Here is a 26476-nt window from a genome sequence, read left to right as displayed (position 1 = left end):
GGCATATATGGGGAGGCAACAGCACAGGTATCAGTAGCGTGATCCCTGTGTTGTCAGGGGGCTCAGCCATATGGGTACATAACAGTCCTACCACATGGCTGGCTACACATGCTGGTGACCTAGCAGGGTGAAAGGTGGCTACAGCTGGGAAGGGAGAGGAGAAGGAAAGGGGGGAGGAATGCACACCATAGATGGTAGGGAGGGAATTCTTCCTGAAATGGCTCAAACTAAAAACAGGAAATTTTGAAGTGTAGGTCAAACCTCAAGTGGATACCTAAATGCCAAATAGGATGAAAGAACAGGCAAAAAGAACAAAACTGCAACCAATACAGGTAACCAGGTGGATTCCCAGGTCGACATAAATCAGAACACCGAGAGAGGGGAAGGAGGGGGGCAACGGGGAAGGAGTGAGGATAGGGAGGGAGGGCAGGGTAAAAGAAATGCAGCCAGGGAAGGAAGAATTGACTGCAATAGCTCAGGGGCCCATCTGCAGCATGCACGATCTCATGAACGAACCGTGAGCCCCCTGGGTGGGCCCAAGTGCACTTATAAGACATTTGCCATTATTTAATACATTCTATTTACTCCACAGTTCATGAAAACTTACTTACAGGAATTTTACAGTCTTCTCAAATTTTAAAGTGGTTTGCCCATCCATAGTTCACTGCTGGAAAGCAGGACATTTCTACTTATTTCAATAGTTGAAATACTTTAGTTCCATAGTATTTGTTCTCTGAGCATCTAGAACTATTTTCAGAATGTTTCCTACATTTTATCCATTGAATACCTATCTGTATAAAGGCCAGAAACATATATTCCTTTAACATGATTTTAGTTCATTATTTTCACCAAAACAACAGAAAGACAATAAATTAGAACTCCATTAAATATGACAAATCAAGATAATAAGTACAAAATTGAAGAACAACTCAAGTTCACACTATAAAATGCCAATTAAAAGCTATTACGGTATCTTCCCTTGCTGACCAAATGAAATTATATTTTTGTATAAACTAAACCATCAGGATTCTTGGTAATAATATTATTTTATCTGACATGTCTTAACTAGATTTTTAATTTTTCATTCACTGGGTGAGTTTGAGCATTATATACAAAAGTCATGAATGATTTGTTTTTAATCATTGTTGAGAGGAAAAGTTATACATACACTGCAACATCAAAGTCACTTCACAACTGCTTATACAATTCTATATAATAGTGTTTGTTACTATGTTTTCTAACTGTGGAACTACAAACCGTGTAATTTATATGAGATAGTCTTTTTGTAAGTACTGTTCAATAATCCCTTATACTCTTACATATTTGTGTCCAAAAGTGCCTGTAATGCAAAGGGTGAACAAAACATGAGAGTGCTTGAATACAGAAACACAGAATTGGTGAGTCTCCTATCCCTGTTGTCTCAGCAGACATGCACATCTGAAATGGTAACTGACAGAATTTTTGTAGCATTCGCCAGTTTGTGCATCATTCTTGTGCTTCAAAAAAGAGGAAAGGAGAGGTTTGCTTCTCAGCCTAGTCTGTATAATGGACTATAAATGGACCACACATACGCAGCTTTTAATATTGCATGACAGTACTTCAAATTTGTTTGTTATGGACTCTCTTTTTTATTGCAGGACTCAGTTTTTTAAATGAGCCACAACAAGTATATTAAAACTCTTTGGAACTAACAAACTTCAATGTATGGACTTTTACGCCCTCATCCTCATAAGTGATCGTATTTGTCTTCTAGTACTCTTCCCTCCATTCAGCCAAACAAATGCACTCTTACCTTTATTTGCCCTTTGTTGTTTCCAGTGAAATCTGTTATGTTGAACCAACCAGATATCCATGGCATTCCAAACAGCAGAACAGTTAGGTCAACAGACACATGTCCAAGTATATTATCTTCTTCTTTGCCTGAAGTCTCAGCTTTAATCCAAATCTTAAATATCAGAGACTTGCTTTTCTGGAAATGAGGTACCATATGAAAACTGAGTACCTCAAAGAAAACATTATAAATGTTGCACAGAAAACCTGACCTTAAGTAATACATAACTTTTTCGTTGTCAGACATAAATAATTTAGAAGTTGTAACCATCTTCACCAAAAACGACAGTGTTATTAGGATTGCAAGACTGGATTGAAACAAAATATGGAAAACATGTTGGAAAAATCAGAAAATTATAACACTACAATTTAAATAGAAAAGCAAAGCATAAATTATGATGCACAAAACGAAGAGCCAGTTACATGTGAAACTATACAATTCGTGGCTACAGGACTAATCTCTGCTCAATTCACACACTGCCTTAGGGAGGAGACCAGTGCAAATGGAACACACTCAGCCTTCCTTACAAAATGCTGGCACTACTCATATGCTTTGCACCAAGCATCTATGGAAGAAGTAGTGATGTATATTTTAGCAACCTTTGTAAGCCTATTTCTCTGGGAAATCAGACATAGTGCTTTTGATTGTCCCAGATTTGCTACATCTAACATTTCAAAACAAAAACACTGACAACAGAGCAAGGCACTCATTACGTAATAGCCACAATGATGCAACATACAGTAACATTATTGCTTGAGATGTCAGATTTGCAGTGGTCAAGAATATAACACTAGACATGTGAAGGCTTTTGATTTCTGTCAATTCAGAACTATGCTCAGGGATCTACATCTACATACATGTTTCCCAAAAAAAAACATATTGCGCATTCTAGAGGGTAGCTTGTACCACTTATAGTCAATCCCTTTTCTGTTCCACATGCCAATGGCACAAGAGAAATATGACTGTCATTGTTCTTCTGTATGAGCAATGATTTCCCCTATCTTGTCTTCACGGTTCTTACACGAGCTATATGTTGGTGACAGTAGGGAGTGTTCTGCCATCTGTTGCAAATGATTGTTCTCTAAATTTTCTCAGCAGTATTTCACAAAAAGTGTATCCTCTTCCCTCAGAGTTCTCCCATTTGAGTTTAAAGAGCATTTCCAAAATACATGTGTTAATCAAATCTGCAGGTAGCAAGACTAGCAGTATGCCTCTGAACTGCTTCAATAAATTTCAGTAATTCAACCTGGTGAGGTTCCCAAACATATGGACAGTATTCAAGAATGGGTCACATCAGTGTTCTGTACATCTCCTTCAAAGATAACCAACACTAATTCTCAATAAACCAACATCAACCATTCTTCTTTCCTAAAACTGGCATTAGCGTAGTGCTTAAGGTTTAAATCCCCATCCGTTCATCAATATCACCTTTCCCCTGTTTTGTTAAATCACTTTATTTCTTCGAGGAAGCCACAGCCAATTTCAGTTCCAATTCTTTGTAACATTATACCTACATATTTAATAGATATGTCTCTATCAAGCAGGACACCATCAATATTGCATTAAAAATTACAGGAGTGTTTTCTACTCACCTGCATCAACATTACATTTTTCCATATTTAGAGCAAGCTGCCGTTCATCACACCAGATAGATATACATCCTGTATCCTCCTACAGTTGCTAAAAGATCACACTTTCTTGTACACTAAACGGCCTTCAGCAAACAGTCAAAATTGCTGCTCACCCTATCCATCAGATGTATAAAGAAAACAAGAGTGGTCCTACCATACTTCCCTGGGGCACTTGTGCCAAAACCTTTGTCTCTAATGAACACCCACCATCCAGGACAATGTACTGGGCTCTATTACTTAAAAAGCCTTTGAGCTACTCACATATCTGAGAACCTATGCCATACACTTGGGCCTTTGTTAGCAGTCTGCAGTTTGGTGTTGTGTCAAATGCTTTCTTGAAATCTAGGAGTATGGAAACTGTCTGTTGCCCTTCCAAGAAAATGTTCAATAAACAAAACTCGAACCCGAGCGTATAGAGAGTTTTTCCCCAAGTAATAGACAGGAAACAAGTCAAACATGTCACATGTTCATGGGTGAATGTGACATCATGTACTGATAAGAATGAGTAGTGCAGTGGTTAAACTTTAAATCCCCACCCACTCATCAATATTATGTTTCCACTTTTTTTTTTTTTGTTAATTCACTTTAAACAAATGCTAGAATTATTGCTTTGAAAAGGCCACAGAGCAGCAACTCACAGTGCACAGTCAGTATAAAAATAACATCTTGACTCAGATAATAACAGCCCTACCTAGCCTTAAGGTTAATGATAATTCAGTGTCTGATGAATCATTAAGATGAACCATATTCTTGTCTGATGAATTAAAATGCAAGATACACATCATTAAATTGGTCGACACCAATAGTTGGGATTTGTGAAGTAAACTGGACACATAAAAGATAAAAGAAACTTGAAGAAGGCCATAACTAATACCAACTTGAAGAACCAAAATGAAAATATATCCACTAGACATGTGTAACAGAGAATGTGGAAACATATGATTAAAACACTGAAGAAAGTCAGCAGTAAAGACATACATCTTGCAAAGCATCTTGTAAAGATACAAGCTTACTGTCAGTCCCCCCCCCCCCCCCCCCCTTCCCGAACAGGATCATGGCATGCACAAATGCACAAGCAAATGCATTTGTCTTTCATGATTACTGTAATTGAGAAAAAGAAAAAAATTAAATCCATCCAAGTTAAAATATGGAAGAAAAACACCCAAGAGCAATGGAATTAAATACAGCTACTGTGTTCAAGATATAGCATTCTGCTGCCATGGGAAAAGGAATAATCTGACATGAGACTGGGATTCATCACACCATTTGCTAGCTATCTATGTGACATTTGAGCACAAGACGGGCATGACATGCAATATCAAAAGATTTGACTACACACACAATGTGAGTGGCTCAAACATTCAAAATTCCATGTCATGGGTTGGGCAAGCACTGGTTTTTAATATGAGTATACTTAAGGGAAAACTCCTGCCACCAGAGTCAACTGGTCAGCTGCCACTGCAACAATTTACTGATGGCAAAGGTGACTGTCGACTGCTGCCGAGCGTCACAGAGGATAGACAATCCTCAGTGCAGCATATCGCCCACAGATACAATTACGGACAACAACTGATGTGAAACGATATTATTCAGAACCACATTCTTGTTAATAGTGTTTACAAGTCACTGTCACACACATGAAACTCAGCTCACTGCCTAACACCCAGCACACAGATTAGTGAGGTCACAGGAGTATTTTGAAAAGTACTTGATATGGCACATCCCATCTGCCAAACAAGGATCATTCTAGCAGGCAGAGCAACTGGATGAATTCTTGGGCAGGGGATGTCTATGTGAGATGAAAAGTAGCCCCCAAATGTCTACCTCGGTCCATAACTGTTTGACCATTTGCCTTCATTTGTTTGACTACAACACATTGCAGATGACCTGCATTGTAGACAAGACTACGCACATTCCCATCATTCCTGAACTGTATTAGAACAATTTGAAGAACGCTCCACACACATAAGGGTGCTTGTGTAGCCCCCTTCACTCCAAGAATACCTGACCTTAATCCTAGTAAGCACTTCTGGGATGTTGCTGAGTGCAATGTGTGCACATTGGGTGTACTTCAGGCCAATCTCTGAAAGTTGTAGGTAGAATTTCAGTGGTGATGGATCATAATGGCTCCTCAATGCTTTTCATATCTCATGGGGGCCATGCCACAACACTAGAGAAAAGGAGATGCCACACACTATTAGGTAGATGTGTCTAATCCATTTAATTGAATAAAACATCTGACAGGATTCAAACCACAAAATTCACCATGTCAGGAAGGTATTTTAACCACTACGCTACACCAAAGCACTGCACAACACCATATTTTGAGACTCTAGTACAACGTGTGAAATTCTTTTCCATCAGTTACTCATAGAGGAGGACTCTTTTGATAAATGGCTGCAGGGTGTGATACCTGGGACCCTAACCCACACCACCCCGTAGATGATTTCAGAAAGTCAAATCCAACGCAGGACACCTCCCTCTGTTAGGAAAATCAATACATCATAGACAAAGAAAGTTTTGTTTAGCTGGCTGCAATCTATGTTTCTACACACTGATATAATAAAGTTCACACAGGGTCCCACTTCAATTAAAGAAGGGGCAAGGGACTCAAAAGAATGGTTGTGCCTTTCAATCAGAAGGAGCAGTACAATTTCTGTTCCACATCATTACTAGGGATGGAGTCTAGTACCACCATTTATCTCCCAAGAGCAAACACCAAAACCAGTTTTCAAGATCAATGGGATTCTCTCAGGTGGTGGGGAGAATGCAAACATTTTTTGTTTGTGGATTTTCTGGAAAACTACACCCTCAGGTAACACACATCACTATGAATATACACTGCGTGAAATGGTAGGTATGAAGAAGCTGATACATCCTTACATGTTATTGAATGATATAATTTTTCTCTACAAAAATGATTTCCCATAAGTTTTTTAAATTGGATAGGAATCATTGGTCCTACAGTACAGATATTCTGCAGTGCATAGTACTTTTCGAAACCCTCTTGGGTATCAATTTACAAAAAGTTGAGATGTGAGTGGTTGTGAGTGCGGTTCTACCAGTGATCTTTAAATTCCTGTGGGAAAGGAACTGACTGCCTTACCCTATTATGAGATAAATGTCTTCACAGCTACTGGGATTACTTTTGAGGTATTGAAACCTCAATCACATTGTTTTGGACTGCTTCAAGGAATACAAATTTTACTCCACATTTCAATCAGTTCTGTTATCAGGAATATTAGATTCGTATTACTCTTGAAGAATAAAATTTACCAATGTCTTTAGTATTTTTTTTTATTACAATGACTGGTTCCGACAGATCTACACTGTCATCATCAGATCTCGTAACACTATTAGATTTATATGCTTGTTACAACACTGAAAGTCATGTAGTGATTTTCCATCAAATGAAAAATGGCAAGAAACATCAATATATCACAAATAACATAACACACAATCAAACCATACATGTTGTGCTTATGTCCCAGTATACTAATTGCTTGACACCACAATGAACATCTCATACTGTTACAAGATCCAATGATGACAGTGTAGAAATGTTGGATACAGTCATAGTAATAAAAAGGAACTGGTAGCAATCTTGACAAATCTGATACTTTGAAAATGACTCCCAGATGACCCCCAATAACAGATGCACTGTCAAAAATATATATTACACTCAACCTGTGACACTAACATGTGACAATTTTAATCTATTCTAATTTACAGAACTGAGATATTTAAATAACAATATGTCATTTACCATATCTTTTCTGTCTTTTTTCAATATTGAAGTTTGATGCACTTTGGAGCTATAAAAACACCTAATTCACATAGTCAGTCATCAACATTTAGATACTCGCATAAATAAGGCCCGTAACTTCTGATATTGTAGATCTGCACATAAATATTCCTGTTGAACCATCACTAAATAACATAAGCAAAAGTTGAAACCAGTTCAATAAAGGAGTTAAAGATCTTCTGGAGTTTGTGTTAAACATAATGATTTTCAATTTAAGAACAAATCTTATGAACAGACAGAAGTTCTGGTCATGTAATCAAACTTCATTAGAGTGTTCACAAATATTTATGCTGACCACAAGAAAGTACTGACTACAGCATTCACTGTAATCACACAACTGAACTTTTCCTAGGTAAAAAGGTAGAAAAAGAACAATCATTTGACATTTCTGGCAAGTTCCATCCCAACATCAAAGCCACCACTGAACATAATACAGACACTATATGAAACTTTCTAGACCACGTTGTTTCTAAAACAATGGGCACAGCTTCAATGCAATGGCAATTTAATAACTACAACTATTTTTATATTAAATTTTATCTGACACATTAACATCACAAAATTAACCAGCATCTCATTTCCCTTACTGCTATCTGAAAGAAACACTGCAAACCTTAAAGCCAAGTTTGAAATTAGAGTTCTGGCTCAGAAAAAAGTTGTCTTCAATAGCAAGGTAGAATACAAGGATTCCAGTAAATTTGATCTAAAAGTAACAGCTACTATAAACTTCTCATCAAGATGAAATAATGTGTTAATAACAGTATTCCTTTACTCTAAGTTTTCATCAAATAAAGTTATATGAAATTTGATGATTTCTCTTTTACTAAGGGACACAAGCATAATGAACTTCTTTAGTGGGACTGCTTCCTCTTGTCTGTAAATTTTTTATAATTCATTTATTTTATCCTATCACAATTTCAACTTTATAGCCATTATCAAATTCAAACATGAAAAGAGTCATTAAATACCCAACATGTCTGAATGACATAATTTCAACAAGGACATGTCATTTGGACATACCTGATATTTAATTATGTGTTTTCACCTTTGCATTTGATAATGGCTGTAAATCCACAATCATTATAGTGTGAAACAAATCAATAATAAAAAACTTATGTCAAAAGCTGAAAATTTCATTTGAAAAAACTATAAACTTGTTGCTCTGTTCATTAATAATCCTAATGTTTCTTCACAACACTTATCCTTACAAGAATCTTGAGTACTAACACACAAAATATACACTGGAAAACCCTTTTAGGGTTGTTTTCAAACAATTAAAATCAATCACAGATCAATTACAAATGCTAGTGTTCTAACCTGAACAAATATCTGCACATTACATACAATAAATACATATTTTTAAATGGCTTTGTCTTCTGCATGTCATTATTAGAGGTTAAAAGATCATATACAGATACTCACATCTTTGAGAAGTCGCACTGGAAGCCACGTGTCACATGACCAATCCCAGGCTGGGCTTGTGGTGTGCCATGCTACTGGAGTTGTGAGCAGCTTCTTGTCATCATCACACGTAGGAGTGCTGACCTCAAAAGTTACATAACAACTGGGCTGGACACGTTTCTTACTCCTTCTGACAAGTGGAAGATGCAAAGCATTTATAACTTCAACGTGTGCATGAAAGCATGTCTCAGATTTCCTTTCTTCCTGTTGATGTACTGTATCAACTACGGTGCCTGAAAAACCAACAGACACTTCTGTAGATACAGTGTCAGTGGATGATATTTGATGGTCTGCACGTCTTCTTCTTTTGTTTTCTATAATGGCATTGTCAACAGATGACGCTTGTTCATCAAGTTCAGACGAAGCTGTATTCAAGCACATGTATTCCATTTCACTTCCTCTCTTATCCAAAACATGGTATGTCTGGGACAATGATATATCTCTATCTGATGACAAGAAACCTGGATTTAACATATCATCTGTATAGTGTCTATTGCTGCTTCCAGATTTTGATTTTGTGACAGAATCGCTATAATGGTATTTCTGAGTACAAGTCTTGCCACTACTGTTAGGATGACCAATAATTGATATTTTCTCTCTGTTTGTAACATGGCCATGGAGATTTCTGTTGATATCATCATCAGATGTTGAAATCCCCATATTTGAATCAGCTGATTCAATGTTAGTTTCACTCGATTCAAAAGCGCTGTTCATCAAAACATCGTTGCTGTTATTAACGGAAATTTTATCTTTAGGCTTTGCAGTTTCTTTGTTTGTATGAGGGTTACCATGAGAAATGCGATAGTTTCCCTGCCTTTCATATGGTGAAGTGATCTTAGTGCTTTCACCATTCACAAATTTTGGAGGAAACACTGTATCTATGATGCTGCCTCCACTTACTACATGTTGTCTATGACCTGGTTTCTGTTTTGTTGATGAGTCATTAGAGCTGCAAAGATGACTTTTTTTATGTATTGGATTAGAATGATTCACAATTCTGTTATTACAATCTTCATCATAATCATACAATTGTTCACAATTCAATTTTTTATCATTAGATAGTCCATACACCTCAGGCATGAGCGAATACTCAAAGGTTTTGATCTGAGTCTTCGTGCCAGCTGCCAAGACGACTAATAGTTGCCCAACTTTCAACCCAGATGCTGGATTCACAATGTCAACCCATCCATCAAGTCCAACAACAGGACTCTAAAATGGAAGAAGACAGAAATTAAGTATTTTAATATTCTCCAGAAATGCTTGTTTAAGAGTAAAATCTTTTGTAACAACTTTACCTTTTGTGTGAGCCATTTTGCTCTCACAGTTTGATTGCAGAAGGCAGTGTAGAAAGGCTCCAGAGACATTTTCACAAGACCTAGTAATTTATTGTCACACCAGACTTCTGTTACCATTATATTGTTATGACACCTTTGTAAGAAATTATTGTCTAGGTACACAGGAAGGACCTGGAAAGAAACACTCGAATGAAGTTCTGAATTATATTGTTAAAATGCAACAACAAATTGTCACATTTCTGGAAAAAAGCATATTATAAAAGGAAGAGTTCTGTGGTACTCTTTATTACTGCTTAATAATAACATAAAAGTGAAGAAGACTGTTTTACAAGCAAAACATGCAGCTTAATTTTAAAATAAATATCTGGGAATCTATACCTCATGGAAGTCGTACTTCGGAGATTCTGTGCCAGACTGAACACTGCTCCTGGACACATTTTCATGCCAAAGCATGCGTGTCACCAAGTATGTAGTCTCATATCTAAAACCACAGCCTTCTGGGATGTGCAGAAGAATGTGTAGTAATATCTGAAAACATACATAAATTGTTAACTATCTACATTGATGAGTAGTGTAGATAACGGTGAGACTCGGTGTCTCTCAGAAACTTCAACTGTATGTCACTGTTAAATGTCCTTCACAAAAGAATGAGAGATTAGGGGTAGTTGGAAGCAAGAAGGAGATATTATAGAGGAAGGCTTTACAGTAATCAGTCACCATTTAGGTGCTCAAATTTATTTGGCTATCCTTTTGTGTTTTATATGTTCTCACATTCAATTTTTGAAGGTGTGATTTTAGTTTAACACTAAACTAAGATAATTAGAACAACAATGTTTGCACTTGTTGCAACTTCTTCTTCCTTCATGTCAGTGTGGCTATTCATATCAGAATGCATTCTGATAAAAACTCTGAAGGTACAATACACTTAATGCAAGAAGAAGTTCCTAGTAACAAGAGTAAATAAAATCTAGGCTAAACTAAAAGTGTATCTTCCAAGGAAGGGCATGAAAATTTAATAAATCAATCAAGGGCAGTAAAGTGAAATTAAAATGTAAATAGTGACTGAGTGCTGCAAATTATTCCTCAGTAATTCATGTTACAGTCATACTGTTTAAATTCCTGTGGCAAAGATAATCATGAGCTGAGAAAGATGGAGTAAACTAACCTAACAACTTTGATGAAAGATTGTCCTATATTCATTCTTAGAGAAACAGGAAAACATTTTCTGCTGAAAAGGAATAAATGAAAGGAAGATGTGTGCTGGAAGCCGCAAATATCAAAGGAAGTGTATCTTCATACACACAAGCAAGTACACTCTGCGGCCAACACTGGCCGCTCAGGCCAGAACGCATTCTTGCTCTGGCCAATGCTTTGTGTAAGTGTCTTTTTCATTGTGCTTGTCTTCAACTTAATGTGTCATCTTTATGTTACACAGCAATCTATCTTTTCCTACACTGTACATTGACCAATAAAAATTCTAAGTCCTGAAAATGAATTTTGTCATAAGAACATACTCAACAGAAGATATTGGATACTGTGCTCATGTAAAATGTTAAAAATCATAAATGAGATGAAATTTATGATTTGATCACAATATCAATGAATTTTCTATTCTAGAAAAATGTGATATGATGATGAATCATTCTTTATTACCAAGTGAATAATGAAACTGCTTACCAATCTGTAAAATAATCTTATCTTTACTCTTCAAAAGCTGCATAATGAGATTGCTGTGAAAAAGGAGAAGGGGAGGGGAGGTAGTCACTCTGCACATGTTCCAGGAAGAGGCTGTTGCCTTGTCTAAAAAGGTATGTAATTTGCGATTATATGCAAGTTGTGTATAACTGTCTTATTCACTGTGATACAACTCGGAAGAATCTAACTCTTTGAGGATTTACCAACACAGAATTTGGTGTGTCACAGTGCATGGTGAAGGAACACCAAAAAGTTAAACATAGCTGAGTGTGGTTGATGAAAGTTCAATGCGGTCATTGTTATACATACAACACATAAAACCACCTTTCAATAGCACCTTGCAAATTGTCTTAGACAATTTCATTTAAATAAAAAAAGGAGTGGCGTACAACCAACTGTAAGTATGCAACCTTTGTAAATGTATGTATAATACTTGGAATGCAGAAGCTTCAACAATTCCCACAAATAACGGAGAAAATTAGGTATTACAACTGTTATGTACAGGATTCTATCACACTATTCGATGGTAGTCAAGCTGAACTTAATAATTTAGCTGATAAATTAAACACAATGCGTTCATGGTTGAAATGGAAGCAAACAATAGTCTCAATTTCTTAGATTTGACATTAACCAACATTAGAGGTGAACATGTATTCCAATTTTTAGAAAGTTTACAACCACTGATGCCACTGTTTACATGCAATCCTGTCATCTGGAACAATGGAAAACGTGCATATACTTTCATGCTATGATTACTATACTCCGTTCATTATAAGAATAAACCTGATGTAAATCAACACAAATGCAACGATTGGTCAGCAGCTGTAGCACATGTACATCATTGTTGTTACGCTCTTGGAAATAGGTTGTACTTATATATAAGATACCTTATTACTATGCTACTGTAAATGATAATTTCAGATATTCTAATGTATTAATAGCCATTTACATTTCTCTTTTTTCTCATATTTTAGCTATGTAGTTTTTATTTAAAAAATTGTGTAAAGTCACAGTGTGTGTACTGTTGTGCTCCGATTGTCGCGTTGTTAATACGTAGTGTGAAAATGGCTGACGCTGCTTCTGCTCCGTTCTGAAACAACACACACGTGGAACACCACTAATAAATGGTGAGAAACAGACTGTGCTGAATGCTTTTAACAAGTTGACAGAAAACTATCCATCACTAGTGATACAGCAGGCTGCAGAAATGACATCTGAATTTACTGGTATAGCTGGCCGGAGTGGCCGTGCGGTTCTAGGCGCTGCAGTCTGGAACCGAGCAGCCGCTACGGTCGCAGGTTCGAATCCTGCCTCGGGCATGGATGTGTGTGGTGTCCTTAGGTTAGTTAGATTTAATTAGTTCTAAGTTCTAGGCGACTGATGACCTCAGAAGTTACATTGCATAGTGCTCCGAGCCATTTGAACCATTTTTTACTTGTATTTCTGTGTCAAGTGTTCTTAGTGCACAGAAAGAAAAACAAAATATCTGCAAACTTTCCACAGTAGGGAAGACGGGGAAAAGTTAACCGTGTGTCTTACAAAAGTGTGACGATTTTATGATAAGTGCTGTGTGGTCAAAGGTGCATGCATTTTTCTTAAGAAACAAGGTGCCCACAAGAGATAAGATATTTAAAACTAAATTACAATGAAGATTAACCCAGTTTTAAAGGGACAACTTTTCACAAACTAATGTGAGACATCAGTTTCCAATTAGAAAAAAGAAAATGAAACAGTATAGTAACAGACAGAGATCATATTTCTTTGTGGAGGATGCATTATCTTTGCCAGATTCGCAAATTTAGACATGAGATCTGGGATAATGCGGGACATGGGCTAGTACAACAGTTACTGGTAAGAGCCAAGCTTTTGTTGCATGTCTGTCAAAAGGCATAAAAAAAACTGACATGAGAAGGAAAGAGGTTAATTATTGTGCATATAGGTAGCAAATGCAGTTTTGTGGAAGGTGGTGATTTAATTTTTGAATCTATTAGAGACGTTCTGCTCACATTAAAGTACTCCAGCATTATTGTAATGGACAATGCATTTTATCACAGCATGAAAGTTGAGCGTAGGCCGCAAAAATATTGGAAAAAGCAAGGCATTGTAAACTATTTGGTAGAAAAGGGAGCCAATGTCTATCCTGCTGCAATTAAAGTTGAATTGCTGCAACAGGTTGAACGTTGTACTGTAGACCAACACATTGTTGATGACGTAGCTCAGTCTGCAGGTCACACGGTCGTTAGGTTACTACTGTACCACTGCAGTCTGAACCCAACAGAACTGATCTGGAGCCAGGTTAAGGGGTTTGTCACCAGAAATAATATGACACTTAAGCTGCCAGGCATACTTAAACTAATGTGTGGAGCTTTGTCACACATCACTGCTGAACACTGACGGGACGCAAAACAGCACGTCATTAAAGAAGAGGAGAAAATCAGGTGTTTGGATGGATTCATGGATCTGTTGTTGATAGCCTCGTCATCAATGTAGCAGATGACAGTTCTACAACAGAAATGTATTCCTAAGATTTCGATATGGAAGGAGTTCAGATATTACCAGACAGCTGATTCCAAGTAACACCTTCAGAGGCTTCAATATTTAACTATACGTAAAATCCCTTCAATACTCTCTTAAATTACACACAGCTTATGCAGAAAAAATACCCCGTGGTTAAGTTAGGAATTTTCACCACTCTTTTTTATTTACAATAGTATGTTACCTAAGAATGAGAGCAAGTTACGTTTTCCATCTAGTCATCTAAGAACTGTACTGTGGCAGCTGCAGTGTATTATTCCATTCTGCCTAAAAATTAAATGAAATTTGAAGCTGTATTGCTTCTCTGCTGGTCTCTTTTTTACATGTGAACTGCAGCTATCCACGTCACTGCAGATTAGCTGTACCTGCTGACCGGCCAGTGCTGACCAAGTTAAATGTGCCCGTAAGGCTGTCGTCCCATATTATCACTGAGTCAATGTGCACTTAATGCACAGCATAAAACATATCCTTATTATTGCACCTAAATGTTTAAATCAGCTTTATTCTTATGATGAACAGAGTATAAAAACACTCAAACTGCCACTAACTGAAAATGAAATAACTATTGAACTTGATATCTTAAAGCAAATAGTAATGAACAACAGATATGGAATCAATCCTGTGGCTTCACAGTACATGAAGAGAAAATAGAAACTGCAGCATACGGCAAAGAACACAATGGGAAACAGAGGACACTATAATACGGATGAAAAAACAATGTATGTGCCTACGACTTGTTATGGTCAGGTATCCAACAAGATTGTAAAATATATTCATAATGGCAAAGTTATGTTTCCAAACAAAAGAACCACTTGAAACCCAATTACACCATAAGATTGATAATAACAAGAATTCATTTCAAAGTTCAAGAGTGTACCAAATCAAGTGTAGCAATTGCAGAAAATACACATAAGACAAACTGGGCAATACTTTGAAATTAGATTTAAAGAAAACTCATGACTCCATAGTAATAAGACAGCTTTCAATGCACATCTGATGATTGCACACTGTTGAATGCCTATAAAGAAATCTTACAATATTCTGTAGTGCAGATAAGGGGCTCTCACTAGATATATTACAATAACTTGAAATTCGCACACACACAATATGCAGGATCCTGTAAATGTGCTGAACTATCAAAATGGTTGCTATGAGAGTTCCTTTTCTAATGTTTCTAATGCTCTCATCCTTCTCTGGAATGGAGAGAAGTGGCATCTGACAAATCACAGCGACTATATGAAAGGCAGCAGCTGTGCTGAGCATACTGCACACTACTGAGAACACAGGAGTAAACACAGTGGCACCACCAGCACCAACAATAGAACATTATGGAATCACCCAGCAGAGGGCCCTAATAACAATCTATTTTACTGCAGTTTCATTTTAGCAGTTTTAATAACAACTTTTTATCACTATAATAACATTTACAACTGCTTTTTATTAATGAGTCTTTCTGGTTGTATTTTTCTTTAATGACACATGTTTTACAAAATGTGTCTGATTATGATTTCATTAATTGTTTATTATAGCACTTGTATTTTATTACAAAATTTATAAAACTTGTTCTGGATGTTAAATTAGCTACAAAAAGTATACATATATTTTTATGATTTGTTTAGTTATTTTAGAGGATGATAGTCCCTGACATCCAAGTCAGTTAACAATTTATCATATTATTTTTTTAAATATTTTTAACAAAACATTTTTAAAAATTTATAAAGTTTTCAACTTTAACGATTGTGTTTTTGACCATGTTTTTAAAATATCAGTTTTAAGTAATTCAAAGTACTCTGTTATTTGCCCAGTTTCACCTATGTTTTTTCTGCTCTGCCCTTCTAGCCCCAGCTTCCCATTTCCCTATATATAACCCTCTCACATACAACCCCTATATGATTGCAGAGGACAATATTTTAATTGTGGTCTTTCACCACATGGTAGTATGATGTACATTCACTGAAATATTTTAGTTAACATCATGATGTTTGAAGACCCTAACTGTTTTCATTATATATCAGAAGATGGTAGCTGCCTGCTGAAACCAGTAATGTGAATACTTTAAACATATTAAAGTTATTGTTGATGTAATAAATTATTATAAAAATATTGTTTTTGTCAAAATTACTTCCTTCAAAAATATCTTGTGATATTGATAACAATAAACAAAGCCAATGCCTAGTAAAAAGAATGGAAACTAACTATAAATATAAGTGTAAGTAAGATAAGGCATATTAAGCAGATGAAATATACCAACACTGTCTGAGTGCAGCATCAATGATACCTACAATTCACAGCAGTGTTTAAGTGGAATTAGCTCAGACACTGAGGAGGAGAAAAAAAAAGCAGGCAGCAGTTAATCTGAACAGGACTGAACAATTATAATATCTTTGCACTATTAGATGTATCAAACTCTTCTATACAGACCATTCTCAAGTATTGTTTGACTATACAGAGTTCTTGGTAGGTCCAATGAGAGGATACACTGAGAAGATCCATAGAAAAGATGTAATAAGTGAAACAAAAATGTGAATGGGCAACCACTATCCTCATATTGTTCACAGAATTTGCCACTGTATCAACATAGGACGACAGGATACTACAAAGCTTTGTTCAGATTGAGAAAGATAACTTAGGGACACATTCAAGAAGTCACAAAAAAATTAATAAATACTTGTACAAGAGGTATAAACAATCTCATGGGGCCAATAGTCGCTGAAAGAGTATAGATATATGGAAGCTCATCCAGTAGCAATATCGATAACAATAAGTAGACCCTTTAAGAGCTTGCTTTAAACAGTAACACTTCACATATTGGGTGACTCACTGAACATCAGTTGTTATAATTCAGAACAACTTTCTCAGCCTTTCCCACATTTCCATTGTTTACAGCAAAATGAGATGTAAATAAATGCTTTTTTGTACAAAACAAGATTGAAATAAATGCTTCTCTGTATCCCATTATGGATTATACAATTGCTTTGACTACTATCCTTCAAACAATACAAGAAACCAAATAACAGGCAACCCCAAATAGATTTAACCCTTAAGGAGACATAACTGTGTATAAAGTGCACCACTCACAAATAACATTGTTTTGTACTGTTACATTGTTGTTTTACAATTGTGAGGCAGTACTTATTCCTTCATTATTGCTTCGGCTAAGACAGTAACAAATTATGCTGTCGTACATCCAAATGAGCAGCAGTAACATAAAATAAAATAGGTGAGTAAAAAATTTACAATCCATGCAAGAAAATTATCCAGATTCCGAGCTAGCAGCACAATCCCACAATGGGGCAGTTATCTACAAATGTAATTAGTACTTAAATAAGCGGTTGGCAGGGATCTGATGCAACTGTGCTGTTTACCATTTCTAGCGAGTCATTACTGTGTGGTAACACTTGTATGTGGCAACAGATTGATATAACGCAAGGCTTATTTTATTACCGTTTAATTAAACAGTAATTTACCCCACATAATGTAAGTTTCTTTTATCATTGTTTAATCACACTATGATTAAGTGTGATTTTGCTCATATATTTTTACCTTGGTAACATAAAGACAGCTGTTCTTTACGTAAGTACAAGGTGCATCATGCGTCTGCTTGTGTTACAAAACAACGGCGCGCCCATGCAAGGGTTAAGGTGACAAATATGAGACCTGTGATGTCAAACCCATATTGTATGTACTGTCCATTGCAAATAAGAATTCTTCCTTTCAAAATTTCCAATTAATAGCTGATGGACCACCTAGTGAAAGGAAGTACTCTAAGTGGGATCTGTCCCAAAGTCCAAAAAGGCTTCTGCCAGAGAATGCTGCAGTCCAAAGGCAATGTGATGAAGCCCTTAGTAAAGAAGTCAACCAAATATTTCAGTTTAACGGAATACTGTTCATGCTAATTTCATTTGAGGAAGAATTAGTCAGTATACATTCAGAAAACAAGTACAATATTACGGTTAGTACATTTCTTGAATATACCTTCTCTCTCAATGAATCCTGTTCAGTATCAGCACATCTGATTTTGGTAGCAAGTTTCGTGGGTACAGCATTCTCTTTTGGTACTGCTTCATTCTGACTGTTACATCTCTCTGCTTTTTGTGCTGACAGCTTCAACCCACTTTCCTCAGATGACGATGAGAGGACTTGATGCTGATTATCCTGTTTTCCATTACCATTACGTACTCCTGAATTATTTAACATGTCCTTGTTTGATATGAGTTCCACAACCACGATCAGAGTTCCCAGAAACAGAGGACCGTCAACAGATTGCAGCTTTGAGAAAACTGGAATCTCATGCTTGTTTGATGCATCTGGCTTTAGAAGCTGTGTTAATGATAATTCACCTGTACCAATCAGCACTGGACTTTTCTGTTTCATGTGTCGGGAATACATAGTGAATGTCAGGTTTGACAACTTTATCCTTTCGAGTGTGTCACCACCATTTGTCTGAATGCGGCAGCTAATGCTCTTATCAAATTCAACCACTGAAACAAACATAAATTGTTAAACACATTACTTCAGGAAATTCCTTTACATTTCACACAAGTATCTTTGATACTTACCGTTATTTAGCTGCTTTCTCGAACAAAAACGATGAACTCTATTATTCCATGGCTTCTGTTGCTTGCCTTTGCATGGACATACCAGATTTACTGGTAGTTCAAACTCAGCAAAGAATGATGATCTTGGGAGAAACTTTGTTCCTAATACTTTGAGCACAGTGTCCTGCTGTAAGATGAATCGACACACATCGACACGCAGCCACCGGATATCATTCAGTGACTGTCTGTCATGCTGAAGTTGTGTATTATTAGCTGTTGTGTCACCTGTATTCATAGAAGTTACATTTTATTATTTCAAGCATAAAAAGACTTTGTTTTTATTAGAAAAAAACTGAAATAATGTCCTGTGTCTCCTCTTAGCTACAACTAAAAATGATTTCCAGTTTGCTACATTTTCAGCTGTCTGCCTGTGTTTCCAGGCATTCCTTTATCTTTATCATCCTTAACAGGGGAACATCTTTAGACAAACTGCAGTTGTGGCACATGGGATGTTTACGACATAATGTTGATTTTTACCAGTAATGCTTCTTGGGAAAGTATATAGATATTTATGAATTATCTGACATTCACCTAATTGCAAACAGATTGTAAGAACAGAGGTCATTTTGACGCTGCAAAGTTAATGTCATTTAAGTAATTAGTTAGTTTCTTCTTCCATAGATCTTATTCATGATAGATGCTGTGATGTGGAATGTGACAAAAGAACAAACATAGAAAACACACAAACAAGGAGATGCTAAAGACAAAAATCTTTAATCTACATTTGAAAACACTTCCACTACCTCTGCCAGATATTTTATTTCCAAGCGTAGGCTCTCAAAGAATTTTATGGTTGCTTATTCATTAAAGGGCACTGCAGATTATTTTTCATTTTAGTTTTACTCTTGTTAACATACATGTTACTCTCCAACTCATGATCATAAGTGAGTACATGTACTGTGAGGCTGCAGATAATGTTCCCAGCTGCTTAAAGAGAGATCTACAAGATGTAAATTTGTGAACCCCACACACAATTCTACACTCCTGGAAATTGAAATAAGAACACCGTGAATTCATTGTCCCAGGAAGGGGAAACTTTATTGACACATTCCTGGGGTCAGATACATCACATGATCACACTGACAGAACCACAGGCACATAGACACAGGCAACAGAGCATGCACAATGTCGGCACTATTACAGTGTATATCCACCTTTCGCAGCAATGCAGGCTGCTATTCTCCCATGGAGACGATCGTAGAGATGCTGGATGTAGTCCTGTGAAACGGCTTGCCATGCCATTTCCACCTGGCGCCTCAGTTGGACCAGCGTTCGTGCTGGACGTGCAGACCGCGTGAGACGACGCTTCATCCAGTCCCAAACATGCTCAATGGGGGACAGATCCGGAGATCTTGCTGGCCAGGGTAGTTGACTTACACCTTCTAGAGCACGTTGGGTGGCACGGGATACATGCGGACGTGCATTGTCCTGTTGGAACAAAAAGTTCCCTTGCCGGTCTAGGAATGGTAGAACGATGGGTTCGATGACGGTTTGGATGTACCGTGCACTATTCAGTGTCCCCTCGACGATCACCAGTGGTGTACGGCCAGTGTAGGAGATTGCTCCCCACACCATGATGCCGGGTGTTGGCCCTGTGTGCCTCGGTCGTATGCAGTCCTGATTGTGGCGCTCACCTGCACGATGCCAAACACGCATACGACCATCATTGGCACCAAGGCAGAATTGACTCTCATCGCTGAAGACAACACGTCTCCATTCGTCCCTCCATTCACGCCTGTCGCGACACCACTGGAGGCGGGCTGCACGATGTTGGGGCGTGAGCAGAAGATGGCCTAACGGTGTGCGGGACCGTAGCCCAGCTTCATGGAGACGGTTGCGAATGGTCCTCGCCGATACCCCAGGAGCAACAGTGTCCCTAATTTGCTGGGAAGTGGCGGTGCGGTCCCCTACGGCACTGCGTAGGATCCTACGGTCTTGGCGTGCATCCGTGCGTCGCTGCGGTCTGGTCCCAGGTCGACGGGCACGTGCACCTTCCGCCGACCACTGGCGACAACATCGATGTACTGTGGAGACCTCACGCCCCACGTGTTGAGCAATTCGGCGGTACGTCCACCCGGCCTCCCGCATGTCCACTATACGCCCTCGCTCAAAGTCCGTCAACTGCACATACGGTTCACGTCCACGCTGTCACGGCATGCTACCAGTGTTAAAGACTGCGATGGAGGTCCGTATGCCACGGCAAACTGGCTGACACTGACGGCAGCAGTGCACAAATGCTGTGCAGCTAGCGCCATTCGACGGCCAACACCGCGGTTCCTGGTGTGTCCGCTGTGCCGTGCGTGTGATCATTGCTTGTACAGCCCTCTCGCAGTGTCCGGAGCAAGTATGGTGGGTCTGACACATCGGTGTCAATGTGTTCTTTTTTCCATTTCCAGGAGTGTATTTGCTTTCTTTTTCGCAATGAATACTTTTTGCTTAAGTAAGGATGTACCCCAAAATATAATTCCATGAGACATCGGTAAATGGAAATATGCAAAACATGTTAGCTTAGTGATTTCTATGTCCCTAAGGTTAGCAATTATTCTTATGGCAAAAATAGCTGAATCTAAATATTTTAGCAGGTCTACTATAAAGGAGGATCACAAAGTAAGGCACAATAATTTTTTCCTCCCCTGCTACTCCAGCTGCAACATTGAAATTTCACTCTGATATAGTCTGAAGTTTGCACTACGCAGGGTATTTTGTTTTCATGTGCAGCTCTAGCAAGAGAAGCTTGAACTATGAAACAAAAATGGTGGGCATGTTACTGTCATAAATCTTTGACGAGCAGTGATGTGTAGTTTGATATTTGTGGGCCAAAGGGCATAAAACAAGTGAAATTCACATAGACATGCGTGGCATGTATGGGAACAACTGTATGGAGTGTAACAATGTCTCTATGTGGAGTACATTCTTCCAAGAGGGTCGTGTGGTCCTAGTGATTCGCCACACTCCGGGCAGCTGCTAAAAGCTGCAACCTCACAGAATGTTGGAGCCACTGAGGCAGCAATTATGAACAACTGGCATGTTCGTCTGTGAACCTTATCACAGCAGGTCAACATTTCCTATTGTGTGGATACAATACTGTTCACGAAAAGTTGAAATTTCGTAAAGTTGGTGCTTACTGGGTGCCTAAGAACCTGACAGGCAACCAAACGGCCCAGCGAATGATGACAAACCTGGATCACTTAACCTGTTATGCAGAAGAGCACCACTTTCTGAAAAGAATCATCACTGATGATGAGTTACCACAAGCCTGAAACCAAGTTGGCCTCTATGGAGTGGAAACATGCTGGTTTCCCCATCAGGAAGAAACCGTAAAATGAGATCAGCCGCTGAGGCATTGTCAGCTAACGCCCGGGGTATCGAGTCAAGAAAGTTAAGCGTCCATCACAGGGCGATTAAGTTGGGACAGTCCAGTAAGAGGTGAACCATAGTCAACATCGAGCCACAAGGACAGAGAGGGGGGTCCTCAAGACAGAGGAGTCAGCCAAGTATGGCCGATGCAGAGTCAGCAAAGGACAACAGAGGCCTTATGAGAGGACCATAAGAAGGACCGCCACATAGCTGTAGAATACTTTATCGCCCTGAGCTTGTTCGGCGAAGAAAGAGTGTGCCATTCTGCATTCCAAAGTCCCAAAACCTGATGATGTAATGCCGAGCCAAGGTCTATTTCCTGAATGCCAATAGCAAGAGATGGCCTGTTCGTAGCCAATTTAGCCAGTCGATCAGCAAGTTCATTGCCAGGGATCCCAACATGGCCTGGGGTCCAAATGAAAACCACTGAACACCCACATTGATCAAGGAGTGAAAGGGAGTCCTGGATAACTAGGACCAACAGGTGGCAAGGGAAGCACTGGCCGATAGCTTGAAAACTGCTCAAGGAGTCACTACAGATAGTGAAGGACAGTCCTGAGCAGAAGCAGACATGCTCCAGTGCGCGCAACATGGCTACCAGTTCTGCAGTAAAAAAAAATACAGCCATCTGGCAAGGAACGAAGATCCGAGTGTCTCGCATTGGTGTAAGCATAACCAGTGTGACCAGCAACCATGGAGCCATCAGTATAAATTACTTCTGAATCCTGGAATGAACTGAGGAGACAGTAGAATTGGTGGTGAAGGGCCTCCGGAGGGACAGAATCCTTTGAATTGATGGAGAGATCAAGACAGAGCTGTGGCCGAGAGACGCACCATGGAGGGGTATGTGTGTGAGTGGAGAAAAGAGGCAGTAAAGGGAAGTGTTGGAGGTCAGAAAAGGGCGACTGAATGCAGGCAGCCATGGCAAGCCCACATCGTGGCCGCTGCCGCAGGAGGTTGATCTCCGTGTCCGGATAAAGGAGACCATAATTAGGGTGCTGTGGGGTGCAGCAAATGCAGAGTACATAAGATATCACATGTTGTTGGCGCAAAACTCGCAACGGTGGAAACCCCGGTTCTGCGAGAAGGCTAATCACGAGGCTAGTCCGGAAGGCACCAGTCACAAGCCGTACCCCACAATGGTGGATAGGTTTAGTATCTGCAATGTCAAAGGTGACACAGAACCATAGACAGGACTCCCGTAGTCTAAACGAGACTGGACCAGCGCTTTGTACAATTGCAGTAGAATAGAGCGGTCTGCACTTCAGGTGGTATTGCAACGATATCTAAGAACACTGAGATGTAACCAGCTGGCGAAGATGAGGGAGCCATGTCAACCGGGCATCGAAGAACAGACCCAAGAAGCAATGGGTGTCCACCACCTCGAGGGATTGGCCATCGAGGAACAGGTCTGGATGGGGATGGACTGTACAGCGATGGCAGAAATGCATGACACACAACTTGGCCACCGAAAACTGAAAATCACGGGAGAGAGCCCAAGATTGCACCCGGCAGATTGCCCCCTGTAGACGGCGTTCTGCAGTGCCCATGATGGAGGAAGCAACGTAGATACAAACATCGTCAGCATACAAAGAGGGGGACACTGTCGGCCCAGCAGCTACCACCAGTCCATTAATGTCCACGAGAAAGAGAGGGACACTCAGAACAGAACCCTGTGGAACCCCATTTTCTTGCCAACGGAAAGTGCTGTAGGAGGAACCTACTTGGACCCAGAAATAGTGACAATAAAGAAAGTTATAGATAAAAACGGGCAGAGCACCACGAAGGCCCCATTTATGAAGGGTGGTGAGGATGTGGTGGCACCAGGTGGTGTCGGCTTTATGCAGGTCAAAGAAGACTGCAATGAGGTGTTGCCAATGAGCAAAAGCTGACCAGATAGCAGGCTTCAGGTGGACCAAGTTATCCACCTTAGAGTGGCCACAGCAAAAAGCAACTTGAGTCGATGACAAAAGGTCACGGGATTCAAGGATCCAAAACAGCTGCCAACTCCCCAGGCATTCAAGGAGCTTGCAGAGGGTGTTGGTAAGGCTAATTGGATGGTAGCTATCCAACTGAAGAGGTGGCTACGCAGATGTCAACACCAGAATAACAATGCTTTCCTGCCACTGGGTAGGAAATACTCCCTCACTCCACAGATGGTTGGAAAGGGTCAGTATACAATGGTGGCCAGCCACCTATAAGAGATGGAGCATTTGGTTATGTATCCGATCCAGTTCAAGAGCCGTGTCAGGAGAAAGGGCAAGGGCACTGGCGAATTCACACTTGCTAAATGGGGCATCATAAGGCTCCAAGCAGCGAGAAACAAAAGACAAAGGTAGTCGTTCCGAGCGCTCTTTCAGGAGGAGGAACGTGGGCAGATACGGAGTCAATACAGAGGCCTGTGCAAAGTGTTGAGTGAAATGCTCTGCGGCAAAATCCAGATGGGTAAGGACAACACCACGCACAATTCCTGCAACGCCGGTGGGAGGACGATGGACAAAAATTCGCCTGAGTTTTGCCCAGACTTGTGAAGAGGGGGTGTGTGGTCCTATGGCAGCCACATATCATTCCCAGTAAATCTGTTTCTGAAATTTGATTATGTAACAGGCCCAGGCGTGGAATCGTTTAAAGACCAGAAGGAGAGCAGTAGAAGGGTGCCGCTTGAAGTGTTTAAGAGCTTTGCGGCGGTCTTTTATGGCCGCAGCAATTTCCAGAGTCCACCAAGGGATCATCTAACGACGGGGGTAACCTGAGGAAGAAGGGATGGCTGAAACAGCTGGGCAAAGAACGGCAGTAGTCAAAGTCTGTGTAGACTCATCAATACTGCCGTGTGGTAGTACAGGGGTGTTGGTAGCAGAGGAGAAGGTACCCCGATCAGCTTTAGAGAAGGCCCACCTGGGAGGCTGATGACCGAGATACACTAAAGGAAGGTCAAAACAATTGGATAATGATTGCTGTCACGTAAGTCATTGTGGACACGCCACTGAATGGAGGGAAGAAGAACGGGACTGCAGATGGAGAGGTCAATGGCAGAGAAAGTGCCGTGTGCCACATTAAAGAGTGTGGGAGTTCCAGTGTTTAGTAGGCACAGGTCAAGCCTTCGCAGAACAGCTTCAACTGTCCTGCCCAGGGCAGTAGTCGTGTGACTACCCTAAAGACGGGCGTGGGCATTAAAGTCCCCTAGAAGCAGGAAGGGAGAAGGGAGTTGTTGAAAAAGGGTGGTTAGAGCAAGGGATGTGGGCGGCCTGTCAGGCAGGAGGTAGAGATTTCAGATTGTGATCGGAGTGGCCCGATGGACCCTGACAGCAATTGCTTACAGAGTGGTATGGAGGCGAATCCATTTACTAACAATGTCCTTGCAGACCAAGGTGCAAACATCACCAAAAGCCCACAAGGGGCCAATTCGGTTCCGACAGAAAGTGTGGAACCTGTGAAGGGTTGGTGAATAAGAATTGACAAAATGGGTCTCCTGAAGAGCAATGCAAGCAGCAGAGGAGGAGGAAAGAAGGGGCTGCCACTCCGGGAGGTGATGCAAATATCCATTACAATTCCACTGGAGGATTCTCAAGCTGGAATCTAAATAGGAAGCAAACGGATCGGAGCCAGTCACACTGCCGAGTCACCATCCGTCACCAATAAAGACGGGGTAATGTCGATACAGGTGGGGTCAGGCTCTGTTGGTTCATTGGCTAGAGGAGGAGCAGGCGGCACCTCAGAGGGTACCAGAGGGGCCTTGCCCTTCTTCTTGTGTTTCTGCTTCTACTCTTGTGAAGGAAGAGAAGGGCAGACTGCAGCGAGGTCAGGCAAGGAATTACTCCTGGCAATCTTGGCGCCTACCAGCCACGGATAATGCAGCCGATGTGGAGCTGCAGATCGCCTTTCAGTTGGGTGCTGGGAAAAGCAGTCCCAGGAGGGAGCTCCAGCACCATCGGCTGCCGAAGAAGGGGAGTGCTTCTCTGGCAGGGGAGGGGGAGCAGCACCCGAAGGGGTGGGTATGGGTACAGATGGGGAGGGGAAAGGGGTGTGGGAGGGGGAAGGTGAGGAGGAAGGTGTGGGGCGAATGGGGCGGGGCTGGGAAGAGGAGGGGGTAGGAGGGGAATGGGCATAACTGAAGCAAAAGTAGAAGTTATAGGCACAGGATGGAGCTGGTCATACTGCTGAGAAGCCTTGGTGTAGGTAAGTCGATCTAAGGTCTTGTTCTCTTGAATCCGTCATCCTTTTAAATACACCAGGCATGCTGGCAGTGTGGAGGATGCTGCGCATTACAA

At 40.0% G+C, this 26476-nt stretch overlaps 1 protein-coding gene across 1 annotated transcript in view; it reads right to left on the bottom strand.

The window, feature by feature from the left end:
• Positions 1-26476, bottom strand: part of LOC124789030 (C2 domain-containing protein 3-like) — a 70211-nt gene that overhangs the window by 19505 nt on the left and 24230 nt on the right. Inside the window, exons 5-10 of the mRNA XM_047256318.1 lie at positions 18813-19076; positions 18229-18734; positions 10402-10551; positions 10024-10194; positions 8690-9937; positions 1793-1969 (exon numbers count right to left, since the gene is read on the bottom strand). Of these exons, the coding sequence (XP_047112274.1) occupies positions 1793-1969; positions 8690-9937; positions 10024-10194; positions 10402-10551; positions 18229-18734; positions 18813-19076 (2516 nt within the window). The remainder of the gene's footprint in view (positions 1-1792; positions 1970-8689; positions 9938-10023; positions 10195-10401; positions 10552-18228; positions 18735-18812; positions 19077-26476) is intronic.

Source organism: Schistocerca piceifrons, chromosome 3, assembly GCF_021461385.2.
Source record: "Schistocerca piceifrons isolate TAMUIC-IGC-003096 chromosome 3, iqSchPice1.1, whole genome shotgun sequence".
NCBI classification, from domain to species: Eukaryota; Metazoa; Arthropoda; class Insecta; order Orthoptera; family Acrididae; genus Schistocerca; species Schistocerca piceifrons.
This window is presented reverse-complemented; position numbering and strand designations above follow the sequence as displayed.